General features: G+C 49.8%; 1 protein-coding gene across 1 annotated transcript in view; it reads right to left on the reverse strand.

The window, feature by feature from the left end:
- KIRREL3 (kirre like nephrin family adhesion molecule 3) overlaps positions 1–24,459 on the reverse strand; it is a gene marked incomplete at its 3' end in the record, with an annotated part of 312,023 nt that overhangs the window by 91,951 nt on the left and 195,613 nt on the right. Inside the window, exon 2 of the mRNA XM_085313430.1 lies at positions 1,568–1,645. Within this exon, the coding sequence (XP_085169556.1) occupies positions 1,568–1,645 (78 nt within the window). The remainder of the gene's footprint in view (positions 1–1,567; positions 1,646–24,459) is intronic.

A 24,459-nucleotide genomic window follows, 5' to 3' on the forward strand; every position in this document is an offset into this window, starting at 1 on the left:
GCTCGGGCACGGCCACATGCCTGCTGACTCTCCGGCACCACGAGAGCATCCCCAGAGCACTCCTACTCATCTGACCATGGCCATGGTCTCTCCTTTGAGACTTGGGGAGCAGGAAAGCACTGAGAGAGGTTTCACCTTCTCACAACACTTAGACCAGGCTTTGCCATCCTTCCTCCCAAGGGGCAGCCCCTTGCCATTAAAGAAACAGGCTCTAATCAGCATTTAAAAAACACGCGATAATTAACACACATGAGGTGAGATCTTCTGAAGTACTTTTTCCATATTATCAGCTCAGTATCAAGGCTCCTGGGAAAACTATGGAACTTTTGATCTTTTAACTGATATTCAAGCCATAGCCTGTCTCCAGTAGTTTTGCCACATGAAAGCTAATGCACCTTCTACTTTCATGAAGACAAGGCTTCCTGTAAGAGTAAGGCCCCCAGAGGCTAAGCACTGGGAATACTTTATCCCACCCAAGTAAGAGGAAGCACAATAGGGGAAATAATCACACCCTCCCCCTTTTTTTTCAAAGCATTTCCAATCAAAACCTCAAACAAGGACCAAATCCAGCCCAAGTCTGTTTGGATCCCCAGAGTGACCTTGCAGTAGACTAACTCTCCCTGCCACATCCCCGGCACGAAGTTCCTGTATCACACGGCTAAAGAAGGCCTTTAAGCCTGCTCTGATTCAGCATTCATCACAGATGGTGCTACACCAGCAATTCAGGTCAGAAAAAGAAGCCAAGTAATGAAGCTACCAGAAGCAGAGATGCTCACTCTTCCAAGCATAAATATTTTTGTTTAGTATTATGATTCATCATTATTTATGGTATTTCTATGGATTAATCAATGCTCTTAAAGCACTTTAGGGTGACTAGAATATTTAACAAGAAAAATTTAGAGAACTCAGCCTCTGTGTAAGAATTTGATGAGTGATGGAACAAAGTCTCTGCTTCCCAGAGGCGCAGAGATGCTGGTAGCCCTGATTTCAGATGAGGAACAAACAGATTTTTCCAGTCAAATGCTGATGTCTTTTGATCCCATCAAGGCTAGGCCTGACTCTCCAATTGGCTTCTGTAACTCTGTCACCAATAAGGTGGACATCTGTGCAGCTATGTAAGCCACATAAGCTCCAGGATATCGCAGCTTCCTCGATCCTGGTGATACGAAGGTAATCAGTTACACTAGATGCATCGGCATGAACAACTGAAAACTTGTACTGCGAAGGTGTCGTGCCGAGGTACTACCACAGGGCCAGAATAAAAGGAGAGATGCAGCAACTGCTGCAAGGACTCCCTATGTGACAAATCCTTTCTAGGGGTTGGGGAAAAGACCGTGGATGCTGGATGGATGGAACTAGGAAGCTTCTGCTCCTGTCTTGCAGCCTCATGCAGGCGGCTTCCAACATCTTTACCTATCAGGATGTTTCAGAGATCAAAAGGGAGCAGAGTTTTCTCCTCAGTGTGAACAAGAACCCAGCACACTGCTAGCAATAGCAAAAATTCACATTCCCTTGCAGCGAGATTATTAAAGAGGAAGGAAGAACAGAAGGTGGGGAAACCACTCACCTTCAGTCATCCTGCGGTACTTCTCCTTGTACATGAACCCCAGTACTAGGCAGCATCCTCTTCCTGGGAGCCCCARTTCTGCAAGAGGAGAAGGAGTGATGTTAGCAGGTAAGGCTGCGCTGGGGACAAGGGCAAGCACGGGGGGATGCCACASGGAGCCAAGTCTGCCGGTGACACTATTTGGGCAAAGCACCGCAGAGGCAGGCGGGTAATCAGTCTCCGGCCAGTTTGAACGCTGCACTTTGCCGAGGTCCCAGCAMCGCAGAGGGATGGATGCAAGCTGGTGGTTTCCAACCCAACTGCTTCCAGTTGCGGCCTCTGAGCTGCTCTGCTTGGCCACACGTATCCAGAGGGACCAGAGTGACCATCCCCTGCCTTGCCCGTTTCTTAAGCGCTCCTTTTTATTACGCATAGGGAACAAGCCGCAACTTCCTCCACGTTGGTGCTCTGCAGCAATACGGACTCTTCAATCCCTTTCGCCCTGGACAGGCGGCACGGTAAAACGGGACACGGACCTCTAAAGGGAAGACAAATGCGACCCGAGGCATCCTGCCCTTCAGAAGCAAACAAGCGACCCTAAGGGTGGCGGAGCGCAGGAGTGAGGAGCCACGTGCCTTTGATCCCGTGATTTCTTAACGGGGGTTTCCAACTATCAGTAACGAGCAGAGAGCGAGATCTGAGCAAGGACTTCCCAGAAGTAGGCTGCAGGCCCGCGTTCTCCCCGTGCGCGTCTCGGAGCGGCGGAAAGCTCCAGCTCTTCAAACAAATTCTCCTGTGTCACAACGGAGAAAATTAAGGTACCACGTCCCTGACACCGCCTGCCTATGGACCTGCGGAGCTCCTCGGGGGCCCCGCGCTCTGCAGAGCCCCGCTGATCAAAGCCCCTTTGATGTTTACTTAATGCGGCTGTGGTCCCTTCAGAGCCCCCTCCGCCGAGAGAGGGGCACTCGAGAGTGTCGCGAAGCTGYGCCGAATCTAAGAGGGGAAGGAGGCGAAGCAGGAGGGCTCAGAGCGCAGCAACAGCGCCGGAGCGGGGCGAGCGCTGCACGGCAGCCTTCGCTCGGGCCAGGAGGAGCCTAGCCGCCCGGGTTTGGCTTTTCACTCCAGGATGCAGGAGGCTTTTCACTCCAGGAATAGAAAGCGGCTCACCACGGCGTGACGCGCAGGAACGACTCCTGGATTTCCGCAGCACTGCGTATACAGCGCCCTTCCCCKATACTACCGCCGACAGGGCGTCCTGACACAGGGTTTACCTTCCTCCTCTCCGCAAGACTCGTTAAAGAGGTTTCTCCAACATTATACCATCCTGCAAGAGGCTACGGACCCTCAGCTCCTGATCCTAAGGCTCCCAACTAGGGAGGACTTCAGCATCTCCTTAAAAGAAAACACACGAGCAACCCCGCTGAAGTYGATGCTCAGTGTGTCTCTTGGAAACCTTCAGGCGAGTTGGGATTTAATTACACCCTTAAACCCACACTGACACCCCCAAGCAGAAAGAAACGGGCATCCCTACAAAGTGACTCATCTCACCCAACTTGGATGAGTTTGGAGATCGCTGGGGGTGCCTGTTATTCTCTCACGGACCGCAAAACGCAGCAACTAACTCAGACACAGCTGCCTCAAATTAGACAAAYCGGGGCAGGCAAACCAACCATCCTCTTCCTCAGCGGTTCCTTGACTCAGAGTCCAAATCAACCGAAAGTAGCAAACAGCGACCTTCTCCGACACAAAAGSAGAAACCAGCCCTCTTGCTCTTCCGGCCTAAGGCAGCAGGATCTACGCTGCCACGGCAGAGCCTTCTTGGCAGCTGCAAACACACTAACAAATATATCAACTTGCAGAGCAGCAGACRCCTCTATTCGACGCTCCTGATTACCGTCAGGCCCTGCTGGTTTGAGCTGAAGGACACTCGGCACAGGGCGTCTCTGTCAGTGCTGTCCGATAACCGGAATCGATGGGACCCCACTGGGCTTCGGCGGCGGTTTCCGGAAGGGGGTGCGCAGGCATCGGCGCACGGGCAGCAGGACGGCTGCGAGCCCGCCGCGAGCATCCCAAGCCTCCGCGACAGCTTAGGCGGAAGCCGCGGAGCGGGCAGGAGCCGTTTATGTCTTTATTGATAGGAAAGCGAAAGAGCATCGATCGCTATTGAGCCTCCGACGAGCACCGAGGTATCAAAGTGTAATTAAAACAACACAATTAGATTAGCGCCGCATGAGACAGCAYGGTCCGCAGCGGAGCGGAGCGAGCCAGCATCGCTACCTTACTAATCCAGATTGGCCAGAGAGGAGCCGCGCAGGCTGGAGCCAGATTACGGCTGGGTTATCACCCGTCTGGAGCCTTGACCGGAGCGCACAGGCACGGGTGTTTGCCTGCCGTCTGCCTCCCTAAGGGTGCTATAATTAATGCTTAAAAAGCGCTTTGATATGCCATGATGAAAGGAGCTATACAAGAGCACTGCATATAATAACTCATACCATAAATTTGTGAGAACACGCAAAAACCTTTATAGCTAAAGGCACCTTTAAATACTTGACAGTGCCTTTAAAAGGCAAAAATATTTCAGGATGACTCCGATGCCTAAGGATGGCTCACCACTTCACAGCTTTCACTGACTACCTAAAGCTAAAAGTGTTAAGCAGATGATACCCARTATTTTAAGTGTTTTGGCTTTGGGGAAGGGGAGTGCTGAGATACCATGGAAAAGGTATTTTTTAACCCGTGCATGGCCCCCACTCCCTGAAACCATCGCATCCCTTTCCTCGGAACGGCAATCRATTTTTCGAGCACACGGGAACGAGCCACATCCAAAGTTTGTCATCTCAGGCACTTTTGAGATGCATGAGCTGAAGTATTTTGCTTAGAAAGCCCACGCGGGAGCACGTTTACACTTGCATTAGTTCATCTCAAAACTTRCAGAAAAACCACTCGGACAAAGCACAAGCAACTTCAAACCAAACGCTGCAGCGTTAGGGGCAGCGAGCGACAGAGAAGCAGAAGCCAGTAAAAAGAAACCGAGCTCAGAGCAGRCACGTAGTGCACAGCAATCTCTGGAAAGGCATCTTCGGTACGACCCGGGCAATCGGAGAGGATAACTTTGCTTTGGAAGAGCGATACCTCTTTGCTGATCCAAATTACGGCGTCCTCCTGCTTTTTTTCGTTCCGCCCCCCTCTTTCCTCCTATCGTTTGGGATTTCATTACCCACTTTCACGGCAATTACCCTGCCCACAAGTCAGAGGGCTCTAGGTCTCCGATCAACCAGCGCGGTAAAGGCTAACGCTGCAAAGGAGTAGTAAAGGTTTATTAACACAATCGTAATGTGTACTATTGTGTAGCTGCATTCCACCAGGAATGATAATAGACGTTTAATAGCCCAATAATACCTGTTTAATAATTTTTCAGCTCATCTTGTCTAATTGCAAGTTTATTAAAGAACGATAAACTTTATAATCGCTGTAAAGGCATAATTGCAATTCCATTGCTTATTCAATATTGAGTTAATTATATTACAACTAAGTTATTTTTTCCCATACATATTAAATATCAATTAGCTGTTTTAAASTATTGATTTGTATTTAATTAACTATGCTATTATATACCAATTAAGCTCTTATAAGAGAAGCAGGAACAGCTGGTCTCTTAAATTAAATTTTAAAAACATTGTTTTGAAATAAATATCACGTTTCCATTTTCTCATGTTTTCGTTCTGCTGAGATGGCAATTTGCTATCTGTAAATATTTTTCCAATCGCATGTTATATGCACGAGCTTCGTCTGTAGTTCTGAACTCTCTCTCCAGGGTGGTGAACTGACAATCTCCACGACAGAAATTCTAGCGTCGGTCTGTGACACCGCGATACGACGGCTGGAAAAGCAGGAGGCCCCCATACTATCTCACCTTGGGATCTAAGCAGCAGACRACCTGGATGGGAGCTCCAGAAAGAGCATGATGCTTTTGAGGAAAGAAGCTCAATATCTTTCTGTTTGCTTCCAAGTTAGCCGCCCAGGGAGATGTTAGAAGGTCCCATGTCACCAAAACTAAAGAGTTTGGATCACTTTTCAAAACTTTTTGTTTAGAAACCTTACGCTCCTGCTTAGAAACAATTTTCTGCTCCAGGACGCAAAGGTGTCTGCTGTTGGGCATCTTGCTAAGGAGACTCCTTGTGCACAGAAAAGCCTCAACTCCCGAGCGTTTCCAAGCTCTCCCTGCTTCACTGGTGCCTACTGACTTTGCATCCCGAAGGCTGGGAGGGATGTGTGATGCAGCGTCCCTTCACTGTGGTGCTGCCTCCCAGGCGCACTAACCATCCTGCTTTCCTTGCGCGGATTTCGGRAGTACCCCCGCGACCTTTCCTGCGGGCGAATTTGCCGTGGGCTCCAGCGAAGGAAGCTGCATGCTTCCCCGCCGAGTTCTCCTTTCGCTGCGAGCGCTGCGTTCAAGACTTTTCCCCCGCCGCCCTTCGCGTTCACAAGTGCTGCCRAGCAACTCCGAGCAGCTGCCGCGTTTCGGCAGTGAGCAAACAGATTCTTCTGCATGTAATTTGTGTATTACACTGTTAAGTCTGCAAAGCAATTCAAGATCCTCAGAGATGGAAAAAAGCTATACATATGCAAGTTGTTATTAAATCTGTGCCCAGATAATTTATAAAACTATATTAAAAAAAAAAAAAACACCTAAGAGGCTTCCCAGATGAGAAAATGGCACATTACGGTTCGAAATAGGAATGAAGTAGATATCAGTGTTAAAAGCTGTAGTGATACTGTATTTCATTCTATAGTGCTCTGCAGAAAAGTTACATTTATAAAGCCATTTATCGTATTATGTACTTGCAAACCACCTTGTCATCCATTTATTGCACAAATAAAATCTTAAAAGCAGAGGATTAGTTGAGTGTGTCCCTATGGGACCACAATCTGACTTTAAAAAATCCATCAATGAAGTAAAACAGATGGAGCAGAGGTGTTTGCCAGCTCATTGCTCCAAGATGTAAAACGCAACTGAGCGGAAGGGCTACTCTCTGATGATGCACAGACCTGGAAGTCCTGGTCATATTAATGAGGGAAGGCACATCTAGAGGAGCTTAAGTCCCTCGGAAGTTTCCTTGCTTGCAGAAACCTCGTCCTCATTCAGAAGCCAGTCCTGTTTGGAGACTTCCGAGTGGCAAGTCCTTGTTGTTGTCCCTGCACAGGGGTGAATATCACCTTGTTGGGGATGGCTCAACTTYGGCTTGGCAAAGGAAAACTCCTAAGGTCGAAACCCTGTGAAGTACCTCCATTAACACCTGAATTTACCCTAATCAGTGCTGAAGTTCAAGCTGCATCTGCACCTAAGAAACAGCAGCATCAGCAGAACAACGCAACCCCAGTGCCGTTCTCCCTGAAGGGAATCTCTGATGCTGAAAGATGGCAGTAGCTCCTCAGGGCCYTTTAAAGAGTGCAAGCCCATTGGCTCTGGTTCTGCTTTTACCTTGTACCAAATACTCTTTTAGGCAACAAAACATAATGGAAAAAGACAGGAAAACTTGATACTTACTTTAGCTGAGCCTGTTTCAATCCACTGGAGGAAAAAAAAAAAAAAGCCATTCATGGCCCAGGAGGAGGTTCTCTGGGACAAACAACCTTGGACAGGCACATACCTTGAAACATCGTGCAACGTGCATGATGCAACTCCTGCGCAACATGCTCTAGGTGACTCTGCTTGAGCAGGGGGGTTGGACTAGAYGATCTCCAGAGGTCCCTTCCAACCTCAACCATCCTGTGAGTCTGTGATTGTACCACACCTGGCGTCCAGCTACCACAACTCTCTCCAAATACCAGGACMAAAAGCCTCCAGAGGAAGACTAGAGACACAGTAGATTTCCCCACAAGCAAGTTCTGCCCTAATACTGGACWATTAGAAGTTGCTTCTTAGCAGGAAGCACAACTGGCAGAAGGGGAAAGAAAGAACGGGAATTCATGCTGCTAAGCAAAGAGACTTATTTCCCTGTGTTCCCTGTCTAATGAAGAGAAAAAGGCACCTCTGAACTGCAGATCATCACTGAAACGTTTTGAAGAGCTTCTCTCTGTGGCAGCAGAGAGTGCCTTTGGCCCCTGAAGTTCAGGGAGCTGAATCTGTCTGCATTGCTCCTCCTCCTCCCCGCACCCTCCATGGCTGTTGCCCTCTAGCCGAGTATCTTACAATCTTACTCTATTTCCCGTTGCAGAAGTCTCGACTGTCACACAGCTTTTGCTTTAGTTCAGAAAGTTGCRTGGCAACGCAGGCTGCTTTCTCCGTCGCTGGCAGCGGTGGGCCAACTCCTGCTTGCACTTAAGACAGCGCTGCTGATCAGACAGCAAATGCAACCAGAGGCTTCCACGTCATTTTGCCAAAGCATACAAAGGCTTCTGAAAAGGTCGTGACGAAGTGGCTGTGCCCAGATAACAAATCCTTAGGCAGTACTGGCAAGAGATAGTCATTTGCAACTTTGGCCCACAACTAGTGCTTCTCCAGGGTGTTTGTACGCGGCAGGCTGGAGGTGCCAYGTAGAACATGCTGCCCCAAAGGTCAGGGAAAAGGTGCTGTGAATYCACCTTTGTGTCTTCCCAGGCCTCAGCAGCACCAAGGATTTGTGCAAGGTTTCCGGCACACACTGGGCAGTGGGAAGGACCAATTACAGAAACTTGTGACCACCCTAGGTGCCACAACACAGCAGGTTAGGAATGATGCTACATGCTACGCAGACAAATAGTGCGGGACACCTAGGCAGAGCCCTATCCCACCTTGCAACCATCCTTTCAAAAGCCCCCCCCCCTTTTTTTGCTACATAAATCCTTTTTGCCAACACAGGATGGAGAGAAATGACCACATTAGGGACCATATCAGAGTCTTTGCTTCGTATTTCAGGTCTAGAAATCACTTGCCATCACCTTCCTTCTGCTAACAGTGCCGTGCTGGTGTACAATGCACCTTACCATTACCATAACACGAGCTTCCTCACTCGCTCTCTCCTCATCCTATTTCTAAAGACACCCAGGAAAGATTTGCAGGGAACTGCCCACAGCAATGCATCAAGTCCCTGTCCATGCCTGCATAGTTTCATTTCATTTTACATTTCACAGCATGCAGAAATATAGTTCAAACACCTCCTCCCAATTTACATGATTTCTGCCGTATTTTGCAACGGCAAGTTATCCTGTTGCCTTTTTCATCTTGCTTCRCACAGACCCCCTGAAGCTTTCCTGCTCGCTACAGACACAGAGGGCTTGGGCCATTCCTAGGAATAAGGCCAATTTACCTCAGTAGTGGATTTGACCTGCACTTTAAGATCTTCCTGGGGATTTAATCTGCTTTTCACTAAAGCCCATTGTATCTGCGGCTACATTCAAGTTGCAAAATGAATCTCGTGTTTCAAGGCAGTGACTCACTGCAGGAAGGTCAAGACGACTCCTTCCAGAGCAGTCTGGGCAATATGTGAATACCTTCCCAAGCGTCCCCCACTCTCTGCTTGACACTTTCCCGGGTCAGACCCYGAAGCCACGCAATGTAACTGCCATCTGACTTGCAGGCACCTCCCGCATCCTCTCCTCTCTCCTCGACTACCAAGATCACATTTGCTGACTSCAAGAAGACTGTGCCCTTGCCAGGGCGGTCGGGGCCACTGGAGGACAGCCAGGTGATGGTCACATCTGTCTCAGTCACACTCCGCTGGTTGTGCTGCACCAGCCCATGCAGCCTGCATGCACTCCCCGTACCTCCCTGAGTCTGCTGGGGCTTGAACGGCAAGGGCAGGAGAGGCTTACAGACAGTCTGAGCCTTGTCCCTTGCTCGGTCCATCTGCTCTGCCTCTCCCAGGCATTCTGCCTCTTGCAAGCTGAGGGCCCAGATGGCCCCAGGCTGTCTGTCACCTGCATCGTGCTCCACTTGGCAGGTCAGACCTGGACTTGCAGCCACTTAGGGGWCTGTCTAACAAGGTCTGCAATGGCACCAATACGGCATTACTTGTTCCTTCCTGCCCAGCCTTCTCTCCCCTCCTAAGCCCCTGGCCAGGAGCTCTATATTCAGCTCCATATAGCTCAAAAATAACACTGCCCCACCAGAGASGCAGGTGGTGAGGATGCACATGAAAGCCATGGCACCTATCAGGAAACCAGCACACATTTCTGCCATGCCTCTCCCACTGCAGACAAGGAAGCAAGATCTGCAGTGAACYGGAATGCCCTCATGAATGCACGCACCGGAGACTGGGAAAACCCCAGCCGCTGCTTGGGCCACAGCGGCACGTGGATGCTGCACAAAGCAGGGATCTGCAGTGGGAGAGCAGGGTGCAAGGGGATGGAGAGGTGTTTGGAAGGTGGATCAGACCAGTTTAAGATGAGTTTGTATTCCTACTCTGTTTCCCAGGTGACTGCAATGGCATCAGGACATGTTCCTAAGCTCCAAGGTAGTTTTCAGTGGGGGAAACGCTCAGCCTTTCAGTTGGCCTGAAGTCTGGATGGGGAAAAAAAAGTTCAGAAGAAAAGTGACAGAGAGAAAGATATAAGATCCAAATATTGTGGTTTCTTAAGAAGAGACACAGTGGGTTTTGTTTGCTTTTTCGTTTGTTTGCTTTAAAAGATCCACTTGCAATCACCGAACACTCTGGTTTCTCGTTTCACCACCGCACTGCTCTCAGCTTCCACTGCAGGACCCCTGCACATCCCATTGCGATCCAAGGATCATTAGCAGCACACACAGCATGATTATTATCCGTAGGCCTAGCGAGAACATCTCACCTTGAAATAAACAGCACACTCTAGCTGCCCCTGGCATACAAAGAACCGCATTTACCTGTGGGTCTAGAGGTCAGCACAGAGCAGAAGACACGCCACCCTCACACCCCACCCAGACTACTCCACAACCACTTCTGCTCCACTAAGAGGAAAACTCAGCAATGGAGACACTGGAATGAGCCCTGGAAGTCCACACTTTGGACTGAAAGGACATGGACACACCGGCAGGGGGGAAAAAAATCCCAGTACTGTAAAGTTCACACCTGTTTTGGTGCTCTGGACCAACAATGGTTCCTCATACCTCCACGCACCAGAGGCCGTGGGCTTTCTCCAGCCACCCTGGAAGCGCTTCTGATTGAGGCATCAATTTTAGGAAATCTAGAAGGACAGAAGACAGTACAGGGAAGCACACAGTACTTCTAATCTTAGAAGCATCCAAACACTGCTATCCTGATTGACCTAGAAATCATCATCACTGCCTCCAGTGATGATAATTCAGTCCATCTGCTCTGGGTTCAACAGATCCTCCTGCTCCAGATCCTAAAAAGCCTGTTGCCTTCTTGTCCCAGCTCCTTTAGATGCAWTTGCTTTATATCCTTGACAACTACCCCAGCTCCTCTGAGACCAAGTAGCTGTGGCCCTTTAAACCCATCTCAAGGCAGCAAAAGCAATGAAGTGCAGTTGTGCTATCATTTGAAGATGTCACGGCAGTCTGAGACAAGGAACCCTGTGGTCCTTCTATTACTGGAAAATCATGCTCCAGCCTCAMAAATGCCATTATTTCTCTGTATCTTATAATTAAATTGTATCTGCCGGTTACCTCACAGCACGTCTGCAATTCTTGTGCATCTGAGACTTTTTTTTGTTTTTTGATCTTCAGCTTCTACTTTATTTTTCCCTCCTTGCTAACTCTTTGCAAGCTCACAGGACTCCTTAAATCGCTTTGCAGAGGTGAGAAGGGGGCAGAGGCCCGCTGTGCAGCACCAGTCCGAGTGAAGCCATCTCCTCGCAGGCCATCAACCAGGTCTGCGAGACCTCACGCAGCCGTTCACGGATGGCACTTTGGCTGCAGGGTACAATGCTCAAAGCTGACTGGCCTCCTCACTCCCACCATAGGCAAGGGAGTTGAGCCAAAGGTGACAAGAGATGTGAAGCCACTTTGGGCCAGCTCTGCATACACATATGTGGATCTCTATCTCCTGTTTGGATATTTGAACTTCCCAATGGTCTGAACGAGAGCTTAGGCACCTCAATATCTGGGGGAACCGGACTCCTGATGGCGTTACAGAAGTATCACAGATGAGTAACCTGGCCCAGGGAAGTAGCAGCAGGTCCATCATCTTGGAGAGTTAATCCCACTGGAGGAGCATTTGCTGGGAGCATGGCTGCTGGCCTGCTGCAYCGGTTCAAATCTCACCGGCGGAGAGGAGGCAACAGGGCAACACAGGGAAAGGCTGTGCTCGAGCGCAGGCTGGAGCTGCCTGGGCCCAAGCTGCAGCCTCTACCCCTGCTCTTCCACTTCTGCTAAAACTTGCTCGAACAACACGYGGTGCTAAAAGAAGGGGCAGCAGGAACACAGGTCCCTACCCACTGACAACCAGCAAGGCACCAATTACAAGGAAGGGGAGAAAGCCACAAGAATTATGGGGTTATCTAATCATTACGCTTCCGCTGCTTTCTGCAGGAAGGCAGCTTTGATTAGGGTATTGAAGCTTAACAGCGCGCTGGCAGGGAGAGCATTTGCCGTGTTCAGCAGCAGCAGAGTAAGAAACCGAAYGGGCAAATTTCAGGCTGTGGGAGGGTGATTGCTGCCCTGCCTTGACCATGTTCCTTCAGTGTCCCAGCAGCAGCAGATCGGGTCCCACCTGGAAAAGCAAACTCGTCATCAGGACTGCTAGGGCATATGGGCATCCCACTGCAACAGCAGTTAGACCATGCTACTTCTGCTCAAGGCAGCACCAGTCCCCTTTCCCAGAGCCAGAGAAGATACTGAGTATTCACAACCCTACATGCAGGTTGTGGCATTCAGCTCCTCTGAAAGTGCTAAAGATGCGATTTCCTGGCCTAAATCTTCTGAGGCTGCAAAATTGGCTTYGTATCCTGAGCACCGCAGGTCCCCTTTCAGCGCCACTGTATTACCAGTCTCCTCATGGACCTGACAACTCCCAGTTTCTGCAGTTGGTTCTACTAGACGGATCCCTCTAGCTGCTGCAGTCAGCTTTTCACACTGAACTTTGCTAGTGGTACTCAACAGCTTCAGCAAAAAGCCTGGTGGGGTCCACAAAACATTAAATACTCCCTCCGTTCCTACAGACACCATTATCATGCACAAGAGGTAGGGAAGTAAATTGGAAAAGGTCGGTAGGGGAGGGATTTAGCCCCCTGCTTGTGCCTTTATGCAGCCCGAAGGATGCACAAGCAGCAGGGCTCTCTCACACTGCATTTCCCCTCCTCATTACATGCCTTAACGGAGTGAAGCCTGAGCTCACAGCTGATGCCATTATATGCCTCCATGCACCTTCCTTGCTACTAACTCCTCCTATCTGCTGCCAAACCATATAACTTATTGTGGGTAGTCTGTCTTCCACTGCCAGGGGGCCATTCTCCCAGTGTTGGCCATAATATGAATGATATGTGAAAACGGCTCCCCTGCTTATCCCCATGTCAATGCACTGCTACCGAGTGCACACTCTCTCAATCCCATTAAAAGTAATGGGGTGAGATTGTCCAGCCCATTACTTTTCAATGGCTTACTTTCAGGCAGACAGCCTAAAGCTCCTGTATCCTCAAAATAGCAAGCACAGTGGCTCCAAACCTCTCCGCTTCATTATCACATCATGCATTCCAGCTTGCCAGAGCTTAATTGGAAAGACAGGCAGGCCTGCGCCTAGGTTTGCTAATTGCTCCAGCAGAGACACGAGTACTCCTTGCACCACTGACAATTACTTCCTTGCTCAGCAATTTTTGTTTTTAAGGAGATTACTTTCAAGGTGTGAGAYTTTACAGAAACAGCTTAAACCCTTACAAAAGAGGAGAGAAACATATGCACACAGAGCCACAAGAGAGGTGCTTAGGAAGCTATTACATGCTCTGAGGTTCAGCTGGCCTCGCTGCTCCTGGAGGGGAAGTACAGCTCCAGGAAGAGCAAGTTGGGAAGAAACACAGCTCTGGCCAAAAAGCCAAGTGCAAATCGTACGTCTAAGACGCATCATGGGAGCTGTAGTTTGAGGACTTTCTGAACTGCAAGTCCAATAAGACACTAAAGGACAGAGACAGGCAAAACAAACCAACAAAYGGAAAAGCCAGAACCCATCCACACACTCAGCTTTCAACTCAGTTTGATATTTCAGCATGCTCAGAAGCCTGYACTGCAAAACCAGCATTTCCCAGGAGCTTGAGAAACACTTTTGCTGGTCAGATTCTTGATCTCGTCTTCTACTCCAGTTTCATAAAAACCTGGCAGAACCTGACTATACAAAGCCATCCACCCCTTCCCAGCCTGGGAAAGGGGCCCCTTAAGGATGCAAGTCCCACAATTACGTAGGCACGACACTGAACTACTCACTAGACGGCCTAAAAAAGGTGGGAAGAGCTGACCAGTCAAATGGTTGAGAGAAAGAGAAGGCTCCCTCCACCGCAGGACACCGAGGGGAGGTGAGGTGACTYCACTTTCAGTCAAGTGATAGAAGTTTTGAGCACCACATAGGTATCTTGTGCCTCTGCCCTCAGTGCTACAAAGCAGTATCTCTTCTGTACCAAACCAGGCACCCAGAGCCTCTGCAGATTCGATGCCTTGGCCTGTTGCAGGGCCGAGGCTATCTGCTGCTGCTTCAAAGACGTTAAAGTCTTGATGCTCACAGTTCTGTCCAATCCAGGACAGATGGTAATAAATTTTTCAGTGCCTGGAGCAGAGTGCTGCAACTGTGTGATTAGCATCTTTTTCTCCACTGCACATTTCATTTGTAAACTAAGATTAAATACCTGGAGGGAAACAGCCAGAGGAGAAGGGAACTTTAATATGTTTTCACTGCAGAGTTCACACGAGTGAGCAAACAGCTCAGATCCGAGGTCGGGGCAGCCTGGGAGGAGATCTTTCCCCATGTGCCAATTCAAGATAGAGAGCAGCGTTTTTGTGAGAACTGGCTTTCTCTAAGGGCGGCTGCGCCCTGGAGCTGTCGTGACCCAGACTGCTAGCTTGCAAGCCAACACCATGAGCAAGGTTTGCAAACTGAACAGGGTCTGGGAGCAGGTGAGGGTAGCTAGTCCATTATCTGTGTGCAAAACACAGGCCCCTGCATGCAAAACACTCTTCTGGCATGGGCCAACCATGAAGGGAGAGACCCCCTAGTATTTGGAGGGAAAGTCAAGGAGATTTGGATGCTTTGGCTTCACTTGTAAAAAAAAAAAAAAAAAAAAAAAAAAGCTCTCCCTCTCGAGCAATTGTATGCTCGACAGAAAATCCAAACGTGCTCAGCAGGCTGGGTTTCAGGTCACCCAGAGAAACATCCCGCTTTGCTATTAAAAGATGGTCTGGAGAGAGAGTAACACCAGGCTTTAATCCATCTTTCGCCGGGCACGGAGGTCTGCCCCCCTCTCCCCACGCTGAGCTGAGGGAGTCACTCAGAAAGCAACGGATTCCTCTTGCATTCCCGAGATGCAAGAGGATATATGCCTKAGGAATGCTGATGGATGGGCAAGCACCACCTGCCTTTCAAAGGACATTACATGCCACTGTTTGAATCAATAATGTATTATTTCCCCTGTTTTATATCCTCACATTTATTATGTGTAAATAGGGATTTACAGTGCTCTGAATGCGTTCATTTAACGTAGCTGACACCCGGCATATGAGATCTGCCAGCTGCCCTCTCAGGACCTGCGTGAAAATGAAACGATGCTTCTTCCACAAAGCCGTCTTCGTGAGTGAAATGTGGAAAAGAAAGAAAGAAAGGGAAAAAAAAAAAGAATAAAACAAGGCCACAGTGCAGAGATCAAAGAGAAAACCCACGCATGGAACAGAAAACAGCAGAAGAGTGTCAAACGCTGGGATTCACAGTCATGCCCGCATGACTGCGAAAGGAATGTTCAATGTTGTTTTAACTTTAAAACTGAGGTGCTCCTTCTAYAAGGAAAGGGTTGTGGTGGGAGAAGAAATTTTTTCCTTGAAAGGCGTTGGCACACTTATGCAGAATTCTTTCTTATTTTACCTTTTGCACAGAATAGTACAACAAAAGCATATCATCCTTTGCTGTTAAAATGAAAAAAAATAAAGAGGACTTTCATCCCAGCTCCATTTATCTGAAGAAACAAATTCTGCTCCTGCCTGAAGCCAGTCAGTATTTTCCAGGTGAGTAGCTTATTTGCTGAAAAATGAATAGGGTAATCAAGATAATTTGCTAATTCATTTAAACTATTTTTTGAAGCCCTAACTACACATGGCAGGGGGAGGGGGCGGAGAATCTGAGCAGCCTAGTGTTTTGTGTCAACATTTTGTTCAACAAATATCAAAGCAAATACTGAAATTCTAAATTAAATTGTTTCTTAGAAGATCTAAGAACATCTACCTCCAGAAGCTAAGCAAAACTTCCCAAGGGGAAGACAGCACTGCAGTTAAACCTAATGAAGTATCACACGTCTGCCACGCGTTGCGAGCCAAAAGGTCTCACGACACCTTTCAAAACAGCAATATCGAGGTGCCTTTGCCCGTCTCAACAGCAGCCTGCAGCACGTGGAGAAGGTGAGGAAGCGACCCTGCTCCCACCTTCCTAGGTGGAGCTACARGCTGAAAATGAAGCCATCTGGGTTGCTCACAACCATATTCCTAATCAATGGAGCAGCCTAGAAAAACATTCAGGTTCAGGGCTGCATAAAGGCAGGCTCTGAGCAGCTTTCACCACCAGGTTCTCCCAGCGAGCCCARCACCTCCAGTACTGGCCTGTCATTTCCTAGCATGGGTGTCTCTACCTAGTGCACACTAAAGCTCAATGTGGTCCTTGGAGCAGGAAATGCAAGCTTCTGCTCCACAGATAAAAGCCTCCAAGTTGAAAGACAAGCAAGGCTTCTTCTGCAGCCTTGTCCATGTTATTTATCCCTGACCAACCTAGGAAAGAGCAGCAGTAATGTTTCTCTGCTTCCGCAAGGACATACAGACCACTTATTTTAATATGCACAAAGTATTCTGAAGCACTATAGAGGAGCATTTTCTTCGCTCCCCAAGCTCATTTGCCTCGCTGCGTTCCCGCGCGCTGTTAAACAGCTGCCACGTTCCACCTCAGAACTTCCTGCAACTCAGCAGAAAAGGATCCTAGCACAAAAATAGATAAGTAGCCTAAAATACTGAAGAAAACAGACAGACATCCATTGGTCAACAGCTGTGCGCTGCTTTGGCATCATCCCACACTAGAAGGCACTGCATTAGAGGAAGCAATGATCATCATCATTAAAGGCCTTGATGGAAGTCAGGCATCTGGTCTTCAGCATTTCGTTGATGAAATAAGTAAGGGTGCTTTTGGCAAACAGGGAGGGAACAAACATGGTATGATAGGAGAGCCTGGAGAGATTCCAGCTTCCCTAATAGCAATCCTCCCTTTCACCAGCTCAGGGACTTTCCACAGTAGAGTCCTGCAGCACATCAGGCCACCTACATATCTCCAGCACTGTCTTTGGGCATGTAAGTGACCCTGTTGGGGTGGGAGGAATCAACAATATGTATTATAGATGACAAGCACACAGAGACTCAATGGGACAAACAAGATAAATTTCTGCCTCAGTTCCCTCACCCCTGCCCTGAATGCCAAGGAGCTGATCCCACCTTGCAGCTGAGTCCTCCCTTGAGCTGCTTCAGGGCTCACAACAGCAGCTTTCCAGCTGTGCTAGAGCCAGAACACACACCCCATTCAGCCCAGCTCTCTTGTAACCCGCCCAGATAAAACACCCTTGGTCCAGGCACGCTTGCTGCCTGCGGATCCGCAGGGCATCCCACAGGGAACAGGTATGGCAGCCCGTTGCAGCCCCTCTACACCGCCTACAGCAAGGGCAGAAGCCTGCCCACCTCCTCGATGAAGGCTTGGACCAGCTTGTTATTCCACATCCCRTCACTCCTTCCATCATCCACTTCATGGGCTGTGGGGATGTACACCCGCCCCCCAGGTCAGCTTGTGTAAGCCACTGAACTTGAGATGCCAGAGCTGCTTCATCCATTGAAAAAAAGTACACAGCCTAAGAGATGCTCATTTAACATATTTCTGCCTTCTAGATGGCTTTTACTTTTCACTAAACCCAAAACGCAGTACAATATATGTGACTGATTAGGCAGTGTAATACAGTTCCTGCACATTTAGATTAGGAATGATTATGACTTAAATAAAATAGCTGAACACARTTCTTACTGCCATTTATTTTTCCTCCTCTTTCAAATGCAAGACAGAGAGCAAGTGGGAGGAGGAGAGCAAGTCTGGAGGAAGAATAAAGATGTCAGGATCCTGTTCTTGCCCTACATCTTGTATTAGGGGATCCAAACCCCAGAAATGCCCCTATAGGTATAATGGACATTTCTGTTCTTCCTCACTTACTTTTGGAAGGATAGGACAGACCCCTGTCCCCTGGGAGCCTCCTCCAAATCCATCCCCAAGCAGATTTTTCTAGCATCCAACCTAAGCTGCTCTTGCTACAATTTAAGCCTCTTCTGGCTAAGACAAGTGAAGAGATTTGCRTGGCAGCCTTTTCCCTATTTCAAGGCTTACGCTTTCCTCCTTGCTCTCACCCCCTTACCCAAGGAGCTCTCTTTACCCAGCTCATCCTCCCAAACGAACCTCTGTCTGCGCTCGCTGCCTTCCGCTGTGGTTTTCTCCACACAGCTCGCCCAGAGCCCCAAACCTGACAGCTCTGGGGAGCCCAGCACTTCGGGGAGGTAAGGCTGCCTTGGGAGGCTGCTTGGATACAGCCCAGGAAGGCCAAGGGCTCCTTCTCACCAAACAGCACAAGCTCATTTGGAGAGGACACTGCTGGAGCCTGCCCCTTTKGATCACTCTTGTTTCCTGGCTCGGCTGATACAGTAAGTCGTTCCAGCTGTAGCAGTACAACTCCACTGCAGATCACTGCTTTCAGCCTCCCTTTTTCCTTTTTCAAGTTTCAATGGAAGCAAAGGAAAATAAGCTTCCTCTCCTAATGTTTTGCCGATGTGAAGCGGTCACCTGGTCTCTCAGACACATGCATTAACTCAAGTCCAAGCAGGGAATCATCCCTAAAAGCAGCCAAAGGKTGTAGTACAGACCATCAACACAACGGCTGTCACCTACATATTCCCTGCACAGCCGCCCAAAGCAGCCACTCCTCTGCGGCAAGCGGGTGCACCAACYCACGGGAAGGGCAGCTTACCAGTGACAGGGTACAGGAGACCCCTCTACACAGGCCCAGCTGCCCTCGTTGGCGGCACGCAGCGAGAAGCACTTTGGAAGGARGGCGACAGAAATGGCTCGTAACAGAAGCAGTCGTTTCCCCAGTGAACACTCAGCATCACCGGGTGCAGCAAGCACCTCCCTTCACAGCACCGTAGAAGACAGAGGGAGAACCTGCCCTGGGGCTCAGGACACCATGAGATGGCCTCCCCAAGTCTACAGCCTTCAAATCTTCCCCAGGCAGCTTTAAATGCTTCAGGTGACAGGGCGAGAAACAAACTGGACACGGTGACCGCATTCCCAGAGGGCTCCCTGGCCAGGTTTCAGGTAGGGGAACTGGGACATGCCAGTCACCGCAGTTCAAAGCTGGCTGGTTAGTGCAAGGTCGATAAAACTTGTCAGGGCACGATGCTGAGGCTCACGGCATGCAGCTCTGCATCTAATAACTAACAGGTAGGAAGGAGCCGGACAGACACGCYGGCCTTTTCCTGGCCTTATCCTTGCATATCCAACCCCCTTTCAGGATTTGCATCATTTAGCTAGGCAGCACTGAGGAAGGCAGTATGTGTTCTTTTAAGCCAAAGTCAAGCATCAGCTCTTAGGGATAAGAAAGATGTCAAGCCACCTRAGGAGAAGATGACATTTCAGGGAGATGCAGGCTGTGCTGGGCCACAGAAGAGATCAGGTTTAATGAGCTTTAAATGTCTGACCTCAGSGGACCCTGATACCTTCCTGTTTTCACAGCACAAGGGCAGGTACTACCTGCTGCAGCCAGCATGTCCGCTCCTCCCTTCCAAGGGCCACCCCGAGCCTCTCGCCACTCAGAAGCCTTCTCCAGCAGAGAACTGTTCCCATCGCACTCATGCTTTCCCTGACAAACTTCTAAGCAGTGGCAACAACCTCGCACTAGCAGCATATGACAAGCTTGAGAGAACTGCAAGGTCTTGGGTAAATTTAGGGCTAGATTATAGCCCAGCTGGCTGCGCCTAACCTTACGAAATGAAGGTCAGTGCTGGTACTCTGGGATGTGATTTGTTGCCATTTATTTCTTGATGGGAAAGAGATGGACAGTTTAATTACTGCTGTACAAGTTACAAGTGTCCTAGGCCAGGAACTGAAGACTCAGACACCTAGGTTCTGTGGGAAGGAGGGAAGAAAGGAGAAGAGGGGCATCAACGGGTCCTTACTAACTCCCACAGTGAGGAAAGGGCTACCAGGCTGTCATCATCAACTTGCTCATGCGAGAAGAAAGACCCGTTGCACAGCAGCCAAGCTGCTAGCACTCACTTGGTTTTGGGAAACAGCAACCAAAGTCTGCTCTCAGCCTTGTTCACGCAACCCGAGCCAACGTGTAATATCCAGCGACGCACCCAGCATCCTTCACAGGCCCCATCTCTCAGAGCGCTTTGCTCAACTCCTTGCTGTTCGGTTTCTCATGTTACACTGCTACAGCACCAGCCAATGCACCCGTTTTTTATCCTGCAATACCCACCGCTACTCCTGCCAAGGTCCAGGGTGTGGGCTGTGCAGCCGAGTGCCACCTCGCAACGCCCCAAACCTCTCCACCAGCCCCTCTCTACCCAACCAAAGCAACTTGAGCAATACTCAACAGAAGCCTGGGCTTTTCAGCTCCYGGTTCCCCAGCTCGGGGAGATTACAGAGACAACTGCAGGAAATTGTTCTCTCTCAAGCCTTCAGGCATCCCCAGAGAGACCGCAACGAACGGAGGCTGCTGGGAGAAGCAGGGAGCTTCGCTGTGATGGAGCTCACTCTGGCTCCAGCCGGGAAAYGTTCCCCTTCATGCTAACGAAGGGGAGCGAGAGATCCATTTCTTTCGATACCCCCTCTAAYGCTGCTGTCAGGTATCTGGACCAGGTTGATTGATGCCTACAGAGAAAGAGAAGCAGAAACCAAGTTCACTGAGTGCCCCTGACTTTCCAGCATGTACCTCCTGGGCTGCTGTGTTACTTCCTGCCACTGCTTGACGGTAGAAGTGACCCAAAACACACCTCTCTGCTATTACACGGTGTATCAAATCCATGTGCTSTGGAGTGCAAACTCCTGCACAAATCTCTCTGCAAGCTCAGAAAAGCCAGAGCCTTCATCACTGAGCAGCAGCAAACTCCACACACCTCCAGTCTAAGAGGGAAGACTTTAGGTGTTCCCCAGGATACAGCTGATACCACGTAAGACATAGATGATGCTCAGACACAAGCTCACACTGCAGAGGAGACTTTGGTCTGAAAAGCAGCCCCTCTTGCACAGCTGAAAGGCAACGGCAGCAGAGCTGTTGCCAGCTGGTTCAGAGCTGTCGCAGTCAGAAGCTTTTCAGCAAAACCTCATCGCGTCCTGCAATCCTCATCACACCATCTCCCTGCCAGTTYGCCAGGTGATAGCTGTGACCCACCGGGTGGACAGGGCCTTTTGGGTAGGGGACACCAAGGTGGTGATCCATGTCCTTGGGCTGGGAATTTGAGGATAAATCCAGGTCCCTTTTGCAGTGAGGGGCAGCCCTAATAGGGCCCAATTCTCCAAGCCCGATGCTCCCAAAGTCCTGTGGCAATAGGTGTCTCATCGAGGGAGGCAGCACCCATCTACTCTGGGGTGCTGCGCCCTCCTGCCCGTGCACCCCAAAGCCCCCKATGCCCATTCCCTTTCCCCTGCCTGCTGGCTGCTGCCAACAGAGGCCGAAGGCAAAAAGGTTTCTGCTTTGAAAGCTCGCGCGGCTCRAAGGCCCCAGCTGCCGTGAACGGGCACGAGGGAAGCGGAGCGGGGGCGATCTCCGTAGAACTGCAAGATCGCGCCGGCGCGCCAGGCTCGGCCTCGCGTGCGCCCAACGAGAGCCCCCTCTCCCCCTCACTCGCGGAAGAAGAAAGGGACAAATAAATTGAGATTTATGGGGTGCTAGAAGAACTAGGCTTTCTCCTTTTTTTCCCTCGTAATTCAATCTATTATTTCTTCTTTTCTTTTTTCTTCCTGTAGCAACTGTTTGAAGGCTGCAGATGGAGTGCTAAGAGCAGCTGGGATCTTGGAGAGAGATGTAGTGATGGCAGGCTGGAGGGGGCATGCGTGTRCATGYGTGTGTGTGCGTGTACACCGCATCACCCTGCTCAGATAGCTCCTCAGCTCTTGAGACGGTGAGGGTCATGAGGGCAACAGAGAAAGGTTTTGGCCAGCCCTTCTGGCCGTGGGCGCCTGCGCAGGATAGGACCTGTCCTGGAGAAYTGCTGATTTTCCTGCTTTAAAGATCCACCTCGTTCAGCACATTTACCAGGACCCAGTTTTGGACATCACCATGGTCCTTCTCAGGCTGGTGCAGGGAGCACCTGAGCACAGTGCTATCTAGTTTCCACCATTCAAGAAAGAAAGAACATGGAAAATACTTCCCTAGAGCTTCTTCTTTATGCAAATGGTTGTGCGATTTGCAAACTGTTGGTAACCTCTTGCTGAGATCAGGTCTTCCAGCACCTCCTGAGGACCCCAGGCTCAAGCAGTGCAGTGAAGCACCACAGAAGAAGAGAAAGCAGGTTATTCTGTCTAGCTAAATTCCTCAGGCACATTACCTTCTGCTTCCGACCATCACCTTGCCTCTGTCCTGCATTTGTGGGGATTCCCACATTGCATCTGCTGCCAACAGCTCTGCAACCTGCCTCTGTGTCAGCATTCTCAGTCCCAATCAATCCTGGAACGAGTTTGCCAGTGTGAGCGTCCCGGTATCGGAGAACGCTGTCATGAGACCCTTCCTTGTGGACGGTGCCAGCACTGTGGGCTCACACCAGCAGCTCCCGTGGTGTCGCCCATGGGTGACTTCGTACAACATGGCACTCTGCTCCAGCTATGGGCACGGGTCAGGGCTGCTGCAAAATGGAAAAGTTGAGACTGCTTGCCCAGAAGATCCTCTGGTATATCTCAGCTTTTCAAGGGAGTAAATTAAATTCTCCCTTTATTTTCTCTGCCTTGCTATTTCCTTCTCTTTCTCCATCTTTCTTCTCTCACTCTCTCTCATTTGAAGGATGGCACTTTTTTTCACAAGGGTTTTTGCTTAGTTTTTTTTTTTTTTTTCCTCCCCGAGACAGTCTAAATTTAGCGGTCACTTTACACTTAGCTCAGAGTCTTTCGCCCACTGCTCCACAGGCTCCGGATTTTGCAAATAAAAGCCTTGCCAGTGCAGACAATGTTGCTCACACGCTCCTATGAACAGGGAGAGGGAGCCTGGTGCACAGCAGAGATCCAGGGGTTTTACAGGGCCAAGAGAGGGACCAACCTCACCGTGGTCTCCAGGATATGTGGAGGTACCTCCTTGCTCTCACTTGTGGCCCCTTCTGACCTCTGTTTCCAAATTTGGACAGATCTGTGTTGATCTCTCTTTTCTTCTAGGCTGCAGTTCAGGAACAATTTCTTGGTATGCCAGAAGGGATCTGGCTTGGTTATGGGCCAAGCAAAAGGAGCTAAGTGCCTGGATTTTGAACTAAAAAATGAAATGAATCCAAAGTGTTGGGGAAATATTTCTCATGCGAACACAAAGAGGCAGGGCCTGGAAAGGCTCAGTTTGGGAACAGCAAGCTGTGCAAGGAGCCTTTTCCCATAGCCTGCATCAAGGCTCATCTTCAAAAAACACCAAGGGCAGAAAAAGTCTGAAGAGGAACATCGGCAGCATCTCCAGCCCCAGGGCCAGGAGGAAAAGCCACAGGCTATGTGGGGACAAGTACTGGGAGATCATAGCCCCTGAGCTGCTCTCCCTCTTCCAGGACACTGGCAACAACCACCTCTTCCACAGCGTAACTGCTCCCACTGTGCAAACAGCCGTGCCATCTGCGCGCAAGGAAGAGCACAGACGCAYGCCACGCGCCTAGCTCTGCGCCCACACAACAGATGCCCGCAGGAGGTCGACACGCGCCGCAACGCAGCCGTACCCATCTACAAACACGGACRCAAACGTGCCCAGACGTACGCTGCCCTCCGTCTGCATGCAGATACACACGCTGCGCATGCTCCGAGCACGTAGGCACACGACACTGCCTGCGTCCTACACGCCCGGTACCTATGTCAACACAGCCACCATCCCTTCCAAGCAGGCACAAAGTGTGCCCACCAAAGCCATACGCGCCCCTTGACGTGCCATGCATGTGTACATGCAGGAGTAAATGTATTGCACAAATACGCTCCTCTTTCAACAGCTGGGGTTTGGGCTTCACTGGCAATCACAAGCTTTTATTGTGTTAGCAGGCTGTATCTTCCATTCCTTCAAGCCATCCTCCAACTTCACGTTCCTCTGGATCAAGAGGTGCCACCTACCAGCCCAGTATCCTCAAAAACTCTCTCTCTCACTCAAGTTACYCCTTTTTGTGTCACCACTGACTCTTCAGGGACGAGAGGCAATGGTTAATATTAGATTTTTCCTTCAAAACATGGAAATGTCCAGAACGGAACTGAAAACAAGAGACTTCTGACCAAAGCAGCATGATTAGGAAATGCAGATTTTCTTCTCCCTGAAGTGCTAGTGATTGCAGTCAGGTCTGTGTCACCTCCACAGACTGGCTCTGTCAAGCACGTGCCTTCAGTGCTGCTTTTAATGAAGCCTCGATGACTGGCTGCTCCCTGCCCTTACTGCAGCGCTGCTGCCACCCCACCCTGCTCTCGCCAGCCTGAGGATTGTGGCAGAAGGGTTCAGCCCACGCCAGCCCAGGACCTGGCTCTCAGCTGAAATTTCCTACCTTACAGCACACACCTGCAGCACGAGCAGAGTGACAA

This window comes from Rhea americana, unplaced genomic scaffold, assembly GCF_003343005.1.
Source record: "Rhea americana isolate MKP2758 unplaced genomic scaffold, rheAme1 scaffold_385, whole genome shotgun sequence".
Taxonomy (NCBI): domain Eukaryota; kingdom Metazoa; phylum Chordata; class Aves; order Rheiformes; family Rheidae; genus Rhea; species Rhea americana.